Source organism: Kryptolebias marmoratus, linkage group LG21 (genome assembly GCF_001649575.2).
Source record: "Kryptolebias marmoratus isolate JLee-2015 linkage group LG21, ASM164957v2, whole genome shotgun sequence".
Classification (NCBI taxonomy): Eukaryota; Metazoa; Chordata; class Actinopteri; order Cyprinodontiformes; family Rivulidae; genus Kryptolebias; species Kryptolebias marmoratus.
In genome coordinates, this window is record NC_051450.1 from 4,514,593 (window position 1) to 4,527,247 (window position 12,655).

Sequence of the window (12,655 nt, forward strand, 5' to 3'; positions counted from 1 at the left end):
ATTGAATTTATATTGATTTATTTAAAAATAAGAAAGTAGTAAAAGTTTTACATCAACCTACTCCTTTACATACAGATAACTTTTTTATGTGGGCCAAAATGAATGACTGAATGAATGAATGAATTCCAAGACGACCGATTAATCGATTATTGAAATTATCGTTAGTTGCAGCCCTAGTTTTAATATCTTTACTGTGGATGTTTTCCCCACCGAACTGGGCAGCATTTTGTTTAAACGTCATCTGAATGAAGCTTTATTCATAAAAAGTAAATTATTATCTAAAAAAATGCCTGCACTAGTGTAGCCTGGACCTAAGTTATTTTTATTCTGTTATTTTTGTAATTAACAATAATACAAAATTGTGAAGGTCCAGTTTGTAAATGTCAGACACCTAAAGCATGATAATAAAAACTGGATGTGCAGTTTATTTTATGATGCAAACGATCTTCATCAGTGTAAAGAAAACAAGAAGCTGCCTTCGACCCGTGCTCTGCAGGAGCTGCTGTCCAGCCCGCCATGACAGATCCTTATCACTTCTGACCAGCTTCTCCAGCTTCTCTATTTTAGGCAGACTTGGACAGAGTGTTCATTATTTAGGCTGTCAGCATCATACTTAATCCAAAGGCTTTTTGTTTTTTTCTGATTGGGTTGTGTTGGAAATGAATTTCTATGCACTGTTTTGTGTGCAGATGTTAATTTGTTTTATAAAGAAAAGCGAGAAGTGTTTTTTTACGTTTCATCATTCTGTAAGTCCAGTTTATTGTAGTATTTCCTACAGTATCTGTCCTGACAGAGTGTGGACCGTATCATCACATGTTGCTTTGGTGTGAGAAAGTCTCCCCTCACTTAAACCCTCCCTGTCCTTCCTGTCCAGCCACCACTTCCAGCCTTTCCTTCCTCAGCGTTTTAACACCGTGGAGGTGTGAAGCCTTGTGCACTGATGGTGTTTCCTGTGCCGTGTTCAAAGCTTTATCTCCAAGTGTGCTGCCATGAGTATTGGTGCTCAGCGTGGTAGAAGTCATGTAGCCAGGCCCTGAGGATGTTCCAGACGAGCGCTGGACTGTTTCTAGCAACAATGCAGCTGCTCTCCCTCCTGGCCTCTCGGAGTACCTGCAGGTGTCTGCTCCGTTCTCTTCTTTTTGTTCTGGAAGAACTTTGAACTTCATTATTCTGTTTGTAAATAACAGTCCTGATGTTCACATTTCTAAAGGATACTTTTTATTATAGTGTTTTCAGTAGCATCTGTCTGTCTGTCTGTCTGTCTGTCTGTCTGTCTGTCTGTCTGTCTGTCTGTCTGTCTGTCTGTCTGTCTGTCTGTCTGTCTGTCTGTCTGTCTGTCTGTGCACAAGATTACTCAGAAATTACAAACAGATTTTCATGAAACTCAGGAAACGTCAAACATTTTCTAAGTAAGAAGTGATGTCAAAGTCACAGTGATCTGCACAGCTGCACACCACCTGGATCAAACATGATGTCTATTGATTTTCAGTCACGGGGTCAAAGGTCAAGGTCACAGGTGACTCCTTGTCTATGCTCCAGTAGGTGACCCCTTTGTTACTTCCACCAAGGAGGTTGTGTTTTCAGTCGGGTCTTTTGTTTGTCTGTCTGTTAGCAAGACGACATAAAAACTAACAAACAGATTTGGATGAAATTTTCAGGAAATGTTGTTTTGTCACAAAAAACATAATTACTTAAATGTTGATGATAATTTGTTGGTATTCAGATCATAATCTGAATCGCACTGTTTTGTATTGATGTTCTGGCCTTGGCGGAGGTTTGTGCTCATGGATCATGTACATGTATGAACATGTATGAAGAGTTTTAGTGGTAGTCTGGTCTAATTGATCAAATGTAGATTTAATAATTTATCACAGATTTCAGGGTCTGAAACAGTAGTCAGTTTAAGGTCAAAGGTCAGCCCGCGCTCTGACGCTGCAGCTGTATAACTCAACAGCAGAACACCTCATGGGTCAAGGGTGATCACTGTTAATTTCAAGGTGGCAGGGTCAAAGGTCAAGGTCACAGACAACCTTATGTAACCATATAACAGAGGACAATTAAAACACAGTTGGACACCTTTTACGTCAAGGGGTGATCACCACTGATTTTAGAAATGTTTAGATTTTGTGATAAATGCCAGAATATATTTTGCTTCTGATGCTTTTTCTAATTAGTTGGAACCATTTCAGATGCTGTCCATGTTTGGTGCTGCTGAATGTGTCAGGTCCTCTCATCAGAGCATCTGTCCGTCCAAAACGTCACTCAGCTCTTGGCAGATTGATACTCATGTAACACCACAGACATTGTTCAGTTGAGAAAGGATAAGATACTAACTACTGATGACCATTTGACAGAACATCACTTCAAAAATGACCAGACTGTCCCTTTAAATCATGGTCACTGGTATCTGAATTACCCAAGGACAACTTTATATTTTGGAACAATAAATTTGGGTACTACTTTAGGTCATCTTCAGAGAATCCCAACCCCTTAAATTTTCTACAAAGGTTAGGGGTTAAGGTTTTTCGTGGTCATTCATTCCTTTATGAATCTATCAGACCAGTGGCTTTGTCCTGTGTTAGTGGCCCACACAGCATTCATCCATCATCATGCTCCTGATGAGGCCTGATGAGTCCCAGCTCCTCTCTGCGTATAAAGAGAGAGGAACTAATTAGAAATGAGTCACAGCTGTGTTGATTAATTTCCCCTGCCCCACATTTCCCCCCACAGCTGAGCAAACATCACACGCTCTTCTGAAGTCCTACAGTCATGGGCAAAGCTTTGGAGAATTGTAGAAATATTGTCACAAAATTTGCTGCCTCTGAGTTTTTAGATGTTTCTTTGATTTACTGAAGTATAATTACAAACACCTTTATTGACAATTACATGAAGTTTATGCAAAAAGTCAATATTTGTACTCTTGGCCTTTTTTTATCCCCAAGCTCTTTGTAGGTCGCCTTGTCATGCTCAACTACATTAGACCTGTATGTGGCGCTGGAGCACTATCACAAAAATGCACCAAATACAGGAGAAGAAGACGTGGAGCAGACGCTCCAAACTGGAAACATGAGGAAAAAAGATGGATAGCAAATACAAGAGCAAAACCAAATGGTTTTAGTGAACTGATGAGAAAGGGAAACTTCTCCTTTGTGTCACATAAACTACGACTGAGTAGAAGTATCAGACCGTTTCAAACAAAGAATCTGAATCACAGATCTGTTCCTTTCAGAGAGCAGTTTTCCTGTCTGAGCACATGTTCACGAATCACAGCTACTGCTGCGCTCCTGTGTCAGTGGAACAGCAAAGGAGTGAATGTGTGTTTGCATGTGGAGGACAACACGAGAAGGGGGACAAAAAATGGAAGGATCTATACTATCTGCAACTCTGTGTTCATTTTAAAGAGTCGTTCAAAAGATCTGAACCGTTTGTGAATGTCACACCTCTAATTTCTCAACTACTCTCACTCTCAACATTTATTTTGTTTGTACAATGTTGATGTGTGTCTGCAACAATTGTTTCAGAGTTGTTGACAGTTCAATAAAGTGATAAAAACCCTTTTGGTCGTAGATTACTTGCTGTAGTAATAGGAATGTTTTGCATCAGTAAATTAAATTTCTGCTGTGGTATACTAACTGGCAGCTGCAACACAAACACAAGCATGTAATCTGTCATTACTGGGGTTGTGAGTTGGGTAGAAAGTGGAATCATCATAATTTTCAAAAGGTTGTGTTTAGGTTGTCTACGTGAGAATGCAACTGTGGCATTTAGGAATTCTCTCAATCGTTTTCGCGTGGACGCTAGACTGAAATATATTTTTAAAACTTATTCACAAAATGCCATTCTTGTGTGGACGGGGCCTTAGAATCTCAAGTGACATGGCAGTATTGTTATTAGGTGGTATTTCTCAGCATATGAAGAAAACCCAGTGTCATTTATTGCTCTAACTATCTAAGCCACTGTTCTGTTCTGACTTAAAGCTTTTTTGTCAGAAGTGTCAGGTGTTTACCCAGTGAGGCCTTAAAGGCAGTGAATCTTTACTGTGTCTGCTGCCTTTTGTTACTTTGGTCTGTGTGTCACAGGGTGTCACAGGGTGGGGGGCTCTCACAGTTCTCCTCAGAACTGGGTCAGACAGATTTATGTCCTGGCCTAGCCAACTGGAGCTAATGACAGATTATTAGGGGTAAATTCACATCCAGAGCTGCTTGTTCACCCATGACCCTACAATCAGTGCTGCAAGAAAACCCAGTATGTTGGACTTCACACTATGAACACACAAGGAGTGCATGTTTGCCCCTACTCTAATATTACACACAATACACAGAACCTGAAACTACATCACTCACAGTTGGTACATTTTCAGCCTTACAGCAGGAGTAGAAAGGAGAAAATCAACTAAAGCTGTTAACCCACCTGTACTTTATTCAGAAAGGTCACAGTTAGTGTCGGATTTAACATGTGACATTTGGTAACAAACATTAATCTAATTTGGTGGCAGGAAAACATCTTCTTTATTAGGAAATAGAAAAATGCACTTGCCTACCAGAAAAGCTCATAACTTGATTTTATGCAAACACAAACCCTGATAATTATTGAAATACTATGTTATCAATCTTTTTTTTTTCTAATGCAAGATTAGCCAATTCTTGTTTTGTGTTTTTTCTTGTATAAGTGAAATCTTTTTTGGGTCTTATACTCAACTAAACACTGTAGAAAAAGCATTAAAGTTCCCCAACTTTGATGACGAGCCACACATCCCCAGGATTATTGGCTCTGATGGTAATACTGTACATATTGAGCTAAAGACCTAACATTCCTTGAACAAATGCATATCACCTGCTGCTTTTCATGCCAATTTTTTTTAGACTAAAATAGTCAAAAGCTATAGTCATTTGGGTTAAACTTTCAACATAACATAAATGTGCTTGGAGTATGTGTTGTGAATGGTTTTCAGCTTCTACCACACCATATTTTAGTTAAGAGCTTTGCTGACCTAATATACCCCACAGGGAAACATCTTACGGGTATTCCAGTGTTTTCCTTTAAATGGCTTTCAAGGAATCAGATTTAGGTTTGATGTATTCCCTGTTAGATGTCTAAAATTGTCCCTAGGTGTGAGTGAGAGCGTGATTGGTTGTTTGTGTCGTTTGTCTCTATGAGTCCCTGTGATGGACTACCAACCTGTCCAGGGTGTCCCCCGCCTCTGGTACCAGCTCTAGGTACCAGCTCCCCGCGACCCGGAAAGGAGAAGCGGGTAAAGAAAATGGATGGATGAATATTTATGAGAAAAAAAAGATCCAGAACATGTATGCTGTTGTTTTTTAAAGTGTCCTCTTGGCAAACCCCTCCCATGACTCAGAGGGAAAGCCTAGGATAGTACAGAAATCTTGGGAGGAGCCACATTTCACAGTGCTGCATTATTTCCTTGTGGGAAGGAACGTTTGTTTGTTTGCATTAAGAAGATATGATTACTAGATGTTGCTTTAACTACACACAGAACTTATTTCTTCCCCCACAACATGAAGGTAATTCCACTTTAGCTTCAGTTTACATCTTAACATTAGCAGTAAAGAAAATATGTGAAAAACAGAATTTCCAACCAAAAATATATCACTCAATCTTATGTTTTGTTCTTTTTTTCTAAGGTATTGGCAAGAATGTGATCTGTGATAGGACTGCTACTCCTCTGGATGCCTTCCGAATGATGTCTGCTGCCCAGTACTATCCAAAGCTGCTAAGCATTATGGGAAATGTGTTGCGTTTCTTGCCAGCTTTTGTTCGAATGAAGGAACTGCTGGAGGAAGGTTACATCGGGGAACTTCTGGTCTGTGAGGCCCAGGTATGTTGAAACATTAATGTCACTTACCACTGAGATTCCATCCATCAGTTTCTTTTTAACCAACCTTTTGCTTTTTGGTTTGTGGAGAAACTGATGCCCATCTTCAACGGTCATTGTGTACACCCTGGACCACTGAGAAGAATAAAGACAGTTCTTCTGAGATTACATAGAGCAACCTTGCAGTATTAAGGAATTGGTGGCTGGTCTCTAACATCATATTTTACTAGCTACATCTCCATCTCTTTGTTTTGGGTTTCTTTAACACAAAAAAGTGAGAACTTATACAATCGTAAAAACATCCTTATGACATTTTCTGTTTTCGTCCCAAAGGTCCACAGTGGGAGTCTTTTGGGGAAAAAATACAACTGGAGCTGTGACGATTTGATGGGAGGTGGTGGTTTGCATTCCGTGGGCAGCTACATCATCGACCTGCTTACATTTCTGACTGGCCAACGTGCAGAGAAAGTTCACGGCTTCCTCAAGACATTTGTCAAACAGACTGATCACATTCGGGGCATCCGTCAGATCACAAGTGACGACTTCTGCACATTTCAGATGGTACTTGAAGGTGGTGCATGCTGCACCGTCACCCTCAACTTCAACGTACCAGGAGAGTTTCGTCAGGAGGTGATAGTCGTGGGGACTGTTGGAAGATTAATGGTCACTGGCACAGACCTGTACGGACAGAAAAACAGTGGTGGTGGCCCTGAACTCCTGCTCAAAGACACCACACCTCTTGAGAAGGCCTCCTTGCCAGAAAAGGCTTTTAGTGACATTCCATCCCCTTACCTGACTGGGACGATCCGCATGATTCAGGCTGTGCGGCAGGCCTTTCAGGACCAAGATGACCGACGGACCTGGGATGGAAGGCCCCTGACAATGGCTGCCACTTTTGAGGATTGTCTTTATGCTCTCTGTGTGGTGGATACAATCAAGAAGTCCAACCAATGTGGAGAATGGCAGAACATTGTGGTCATGAAAGAAGAACCAGAGGTTAGTCCTGCCTACTTGATCAGTGAGGCCATGCGGCGGAGTAGGATGTCACTCTACTGTTAGCATCCAGCTAATGCACTGCTATGTAAGGCAAGAGTCTTGGTATTATTGGAAGTTCTTTCACAGAGATACTGAATTCAGTTCAACTCATTGGCATTTTTTTAAACTTGTGTTGTTACTGTTACAGAGACTTTTATAGAGTTGTGCTTTAGCTGCTTTGGCACTAGATAAGTGAGTGAATAGTTATATACAAAATTACAAGAACGTTTGGTAGCAATACATAATGCAGCATGGTGCGTACAGAATACATACGTGGTAGCTATTGGGTAAGCACCTGGTAGGAACCTAGTATTTACTGGGTATGTAGCTGGTACATAACTGGTTCTTATTGGGTACATACAGGGTATGTACCTGCTACCATTGGGTAAGGACCTGAAACTTACTAGATGCATCTCTAGCAGGTACTTGAAACATCCTGGGTATGTACACGTACCCAGTACTGACTGGGTACTTACAAGGTACTCACCTGTAAGTATCAGGTATGTAACTGGTCCTCACAGGTATGTACCATATACGTACCCTGTAAGTACCCTGTAAGTACCAGGTACATACTCTGTAAGTTCTGCGCCAGATTATGTATTGCAACCAAAAGTTGAATCCCTTTTTATTTTTCCCCCTTTTTAATGAATGACCTAATCCTTCATTAAAATCTGACTTATTCACATAACAAAAAGACACTGGAACCATAATGAACTGAATTTGCTCGCTGGTTAGGAGGCCGATCAGGTGAAACATCTCAACAGGAATCTATTTTTAATATTTCCACTTTGTCACCCTGCTGACTCATTGATCAAACAGGTATTACTCATCCTTTTCCTTCATCTCGTTGATATGACCACACTTACGCTGTGGGTTCCAACAAGAACAGAATGATAATGCCCTCAAATTGTGCCACTTTGTTGTTGCTGTATTCTAAAGTATTAGCTAGTTGTACACAGTCAGTGTGCTTTGTAGTTAAAGTCTGTTTGCTCTGTATTCTCCCTTTGTCTGTTTGTGAAAAACAAGGAAAAAAGTGAGTAGTTTGGCTGTAGGGGTGCTCCTGTTTGGTTAATGTATGCAATATGAACAGGCTAAAGCAGAAATACTGTCAGCCTTAAATATAAAGGCTTAGAATACACTCTTGTATGCCTTTATGCAGTCCTAGTTGGCTTGATATTTCTCTTCAAGTGGCCCGTGGCGATACTTCGATGTTTCTTTTTTTGTATGTGTGTAAATGCTAAGCTAACCTTAACTATTGCTGCAAGTTGCTTCAGCTCTTTTTACCCAGATATGTAGAACAACTAGCCAGTCAATGTAGCTCAGTGTGGCTGACCACAGACTTGATTATCGGCTGTTTTAGTTTCTAGGCAGTAAAGTTTGGGATTCTGTTACTGTGTCACCAAGTCGTCATGTAAGCAAAAAAGTGTGAAAAAAGTTTTCCATTCTGACAAACACTGACGAAAGAAAATAAATGCATAAAATATCCTGTAATTTAAAAGAGGAAGCCAATCTCTGTTTCAACTGTATCTGGTAACATTTTAGCATCTTTTGCCTTGAATTTTTACAGTTTTATTCTTTTTCACACTTTCCATTTAGTTTTTTTTTGCAGCAAGCAGACTTTTAGTGAACAAGGGATTGCCAAATCAAACAGTACAGATCATAACTAGCTAATAAATAATGCATTTAAAAAGCCACATAGTTGATGAAAATGGAAGTAAAAACAATGAAAGTGACTGAATTTAGTAAATAAAGATGCATGGTAAAGGTTTGACTAACAGGCTAGCTCTAAAACTAGTTGCACATAATTAGTTTGATTTTGTTTTGGCTGTTCTCATCTGTTGACCTTTAAGGTCGTGTCTCATTGGGCTGTGATGTTGGAGACCAGTTGGTCCTCAAATATGTGAGAAAATGGTTCATTTCAGTTGGAATCTTGAGTTTTTGTGATCAGCAAGCAGTGCAGAGGTGGCAAGTTTGGAGCAGTTTTATAATCATATAATCTATGTGGTTTTTTGACCTGTTCTCCTGCAGATGTCTAAATACAACTCTAGGGCTCTTGAGGCGGGTTCGAGGCACCTGTGACATCTCTGACGATTTTGAGAGAAAATCTTTGCACACTTTTTTTGAACTTGTTCAAATTGAAGTGAAATTTGGTGACTCACTGTAGGAAACTGAAAACCCTTTGAATGTTTTGAGACACATTGGAGACTTCTTTGCAAATATTGTTTACCAAATAGCTGCCAGTGTTCACAGCCTGTTGATATACGAGTTTTCGACTGGCACATTAGTTCTACAAGTAAATACAATAAAGAGAAAGATGTAAAGAATGTCATTTTGAGGGAGACTAAAGACAGCCACCAAACTGGAACAAAGGTAAAATTAAGAACAAAAAAGTTTCAAACCAGTTGTTTTCTGCATTTTCACCCATCGTTAACTGTTACTCAGAAAGTTAAACCGGCTGTTTATTGTTACAGTGTGACTAAAAACCAAATACTTTGTTCATTGTTGTTCCTCTGTGCTGAAATACTGTGTAACAACTACTGAAAATGTACATATGACAATGTGTTTGTCTTTTAAAAAGTACTGTATTTCTTTTATTTGTAATAACCATGGGGCTGGAATATGTTTTGATGTGTTTTAAGGTTATTTATTCTGTGATTGTGATGTTGAGTTTGTGGACAGATTACCAACAGACTGAGGCTTTTGGAGCGTTCTTGTCTTGAACACACTCTTCTGAGAAGCTTTATGTAAAGAAGCAGAGTTCCTCCCAGCCAGAACCCAACATCCCTGCTGTGAACTGTTTATTCAAACTTTGTGAGTTAATTTCTGCTGCTGACAGCCTTTCCTGTGCTCATTATGGGATTTGCTTCAGCCACTTTCAGAAACTAGAACTTTTAAATCCATACTTTGCTGCAGCTGTTTGGAGCAAAAATCTTCTTTCTAAATAGAACATGTACGGAACCAATCTGAGCTCAGCAGAGATGAATTATTTCTCTTTCAGACACATCAGCCTTATCAAATTTATGGATAGACTTCAACCTCTGGTGTGAGAAGTGATCCAAACCCATAAACACTGCTCAACGTTTATTGGGCTTTAATTAAGGGTTCCAACAGCTTTTTACTACCTTGTTCAAAGTCTTTGTCCTGTGTCATTTCACTCAGCTCTGAAATAAATCATACGAATTAAACACCAAAACATGGACTTTATTTGGGAACAGTGTGTTATGTTTTTTATATATATATATATATATATATATAGTGGTATGTTGCACAATGTAGACAAATAAAAAAAACAACAACAAAATAAAAATAGTGACCAATGTAATTTTGTTCAAACCTGTCTGAAAACCCATCCCTCTACAGCCCAGGTGTGCTTTAGAGAAGAATCATCATTTAAAGTTTAAATGGATCACAGGAAGTTGGACTTTACATCTTTGAACTTTGGTATGTTTTTTGGTTTTTACACAACCACAGTTTAAGTTCTTTTTACTTCACAAACCTTTCAGTTAAGTTGACGAAGTCACACACTAACTTCTGAACTGTGTTTTACATCAGAATGTAGGTGTTTTTGTCTTCTTTCACCCAGTGTGTCTCTTTCTGCTGTCCTCCCAGAATACAGCGTGAACTCTGAAGCTTCCACACAAATAATTATAATTTTGCTCAAAATATCGTCTTTAAAACAGGCAGTAAAATGTTCTTTTAACTTATATCTTCTATATAAAACCCTGTAGAAACAAAAAAATTAACACGTGTTGAAGAATTTTAAGGATCTAATTCCGTTTTCAGCCTAAGGTCTTTTGTTTTCTCTTGTTGTTAGACTGAAAGGACAAAAAATGAACAAAGGTTTTGCAGTCAGTCATTAAAGGTGATACCTTTTTTAAAGATATTATTATTAATCTGCACAGTGACTGCTGGAGACGGGCAGCAGCTCCCTGCGACCCGGAGAGGAGAAGCAGGTAAAGAAAAAGAAATTATCACAATTAGTGTTGGGTCAAACTAGTTTTTGTTTTTTTTTTCTAAACAACATGTGTGTTTACACCTGGGGTTGTCTGCTGCCGTTTTTCTTCTGACTTTTCTTTTTGCTAACTTCAGGAGAACAAAAAAAAAACCAGATCATGAAAGAAATGTATGTGTGTGTGTGTGTGTGTGTGTGTGTTCTGAGTCTGATACTACTGTCAGTATTTCTTGTCATTGATGTTCACTGTGGACAGAAGCGTCTCTACACGCTGGAGCTGAAAACACTTCTGGTTAAGAAACAATTGTACATATTGGAGAATTTTGTTTTTCTGTTTGTGACGTTGAGGTATGATTTGTCAGGTATCAGTGTTTAAAGTGTGAAATCCAACCCTTTTCTGTTGTAGTTTTTTTTGCTTGTCTCCTCTCACTTTACTGGAGCTCCAAACAGAGTCCCTGAATGTCTGTGGGGGTGAAGGAAAAAAGCAGCGTTTAATTGTTTATGCTTCGGTTTGTGGATCCAGCTGTTGTCCAACGCTGCAGTTTATATAGAATAAAAATGTGAACATTACAGTGTCTCTATTTTTTTTCAATACATCCAAACCCTAACATTGAAGGCTGAGCATTCCTTGCAGGTAGATGTTGGGATGTTTAACAGGAGCTACATTTGCAGCTTTCAGAAGTTTTAGAGGACCTAATTTTTCTCCACGTTAGAAATAGAAACTTCTTCTCTGAGCTTCTCCAGTGAGGCTCGTATGCAGCTGTATGTTGCTGCTGCAGCAGGTTTGTGTTGTTTGCAGCATTAAAATGCCATGATTAGAAAACCTCTGGTGACCCCTGCTGGCAGCTGAAATAAAGTTGGCTGTACTTTAGTGACTGATTTGTGCTGCTGCCTGCCTTGGCCAGGATACCTCTGTAAAGAGCATTTAAATCTCTTACGTCAGATTGTGAAGGTCTGATTGTCAACATGGCTCAAAATGGTGGAAAGTCAAGAAAATATGTATTTCCTAACAGCAATATATGAAGATGAAAAAGTAATCAGTGTAAAAGCTTAGATGTGTCTAACTTTTGATGCACATGATAAGATGAAACTTACTGTGTCAATGCAGGAGTACACACAAGCATGTAAGGAGTTACTCAGGTGAGCACCAGCAGAGGGTGTTTGGTACTCACCCAATATGTTGCATGGTCTTCTTCAGTGTCCACTGCTTCAGCTTCCTGCATGATAGATGATGAAGATGCTGCAGATGCACCTCCTTGGCATTGGTTGAGCCTCCATTCACAGGTCAACAGCTGGCTTTGGGTCAGATGTCTCTGTGGTCGGCTTTGACAGCTAAATGTGCATCAGGGCTGAGAGACGAGCTGGTGTCACAACAGATCTGTATGTTGGGATGTGAGTCCCCTCTCACAACCAGGAGGCAGCTGAACCACATTATTGATGTTGGAGTAAGCATCTGAGTTAATTGTATTTACTGTTAGACCAAGTCATGTACAGAAGAGGCTCCCAGGCGTTTTATGAGCATCCACTCTGTCACAGTTCTGTCCCAGTTCTGTCACAGTTCTGTCACAGTTCTGACACAGTTCTGTCACAGTTCTGACTCAGTTCTAACTCAGTTCTGTCACAGTTCTGTCATAGTTCTGTCACAGTTCTGTCACAGTTCTAACACAGTTCTGTCACAGTTCTGACACAGTTTTGTCACAGCTTTGACACAGTTCTGACTCAGTTCTGTCACAGTTCTAACACAGTTCTGACTCAGTTCTGTCACAGTTCTAACACAGTTCTGTCACAGTTCTGACACAGTTCTGTCACAGTTCTGACACAGTTCTGTCACAGTT

General features: G+C 39.7%; 1 protein-coding gene across 2 annotated transcripts in view; it reads left to right on the plus strand.

Annotated features, from left to right (window-relative positions):
• si:ch211-276f18.2 (glucose-fructose oxidoreductase domain-containing protein 1) overlaps positions 1-11,390 on the plus strand; it is a 35,601-nt gene extending 24,211 nt beyond the window's left edge. Inside the window, exons 1-3 of one of the 2 annotated variants that reach the window (XM_037973238.1) lie at positions 5,236-5,522; positions 5,643-5,836; positions 6,167-11,390. In XM_037973238.1, the coding sequence (XP_037829166.1) occupies positions 5,462-5,522; positions 5,643-5,836; positions 6,167-6,892 (981 nt within the window). In that variant the 5' untranslated portion in view covers positions 5,236-5,461 and the 3' untranslated portion in view covers positions 6,893-11,390. Of the gene's footprint in view, positions 1-5,235; positions 5,523-5,642; positions 5,837-6,166 lie in introns of those variants that run through there. The other variant, XM_017433932.3, reaches the window with a different exon arrangement.
• Positions 11,391-12,655: the final 1,265 nt, after the last annotated feature.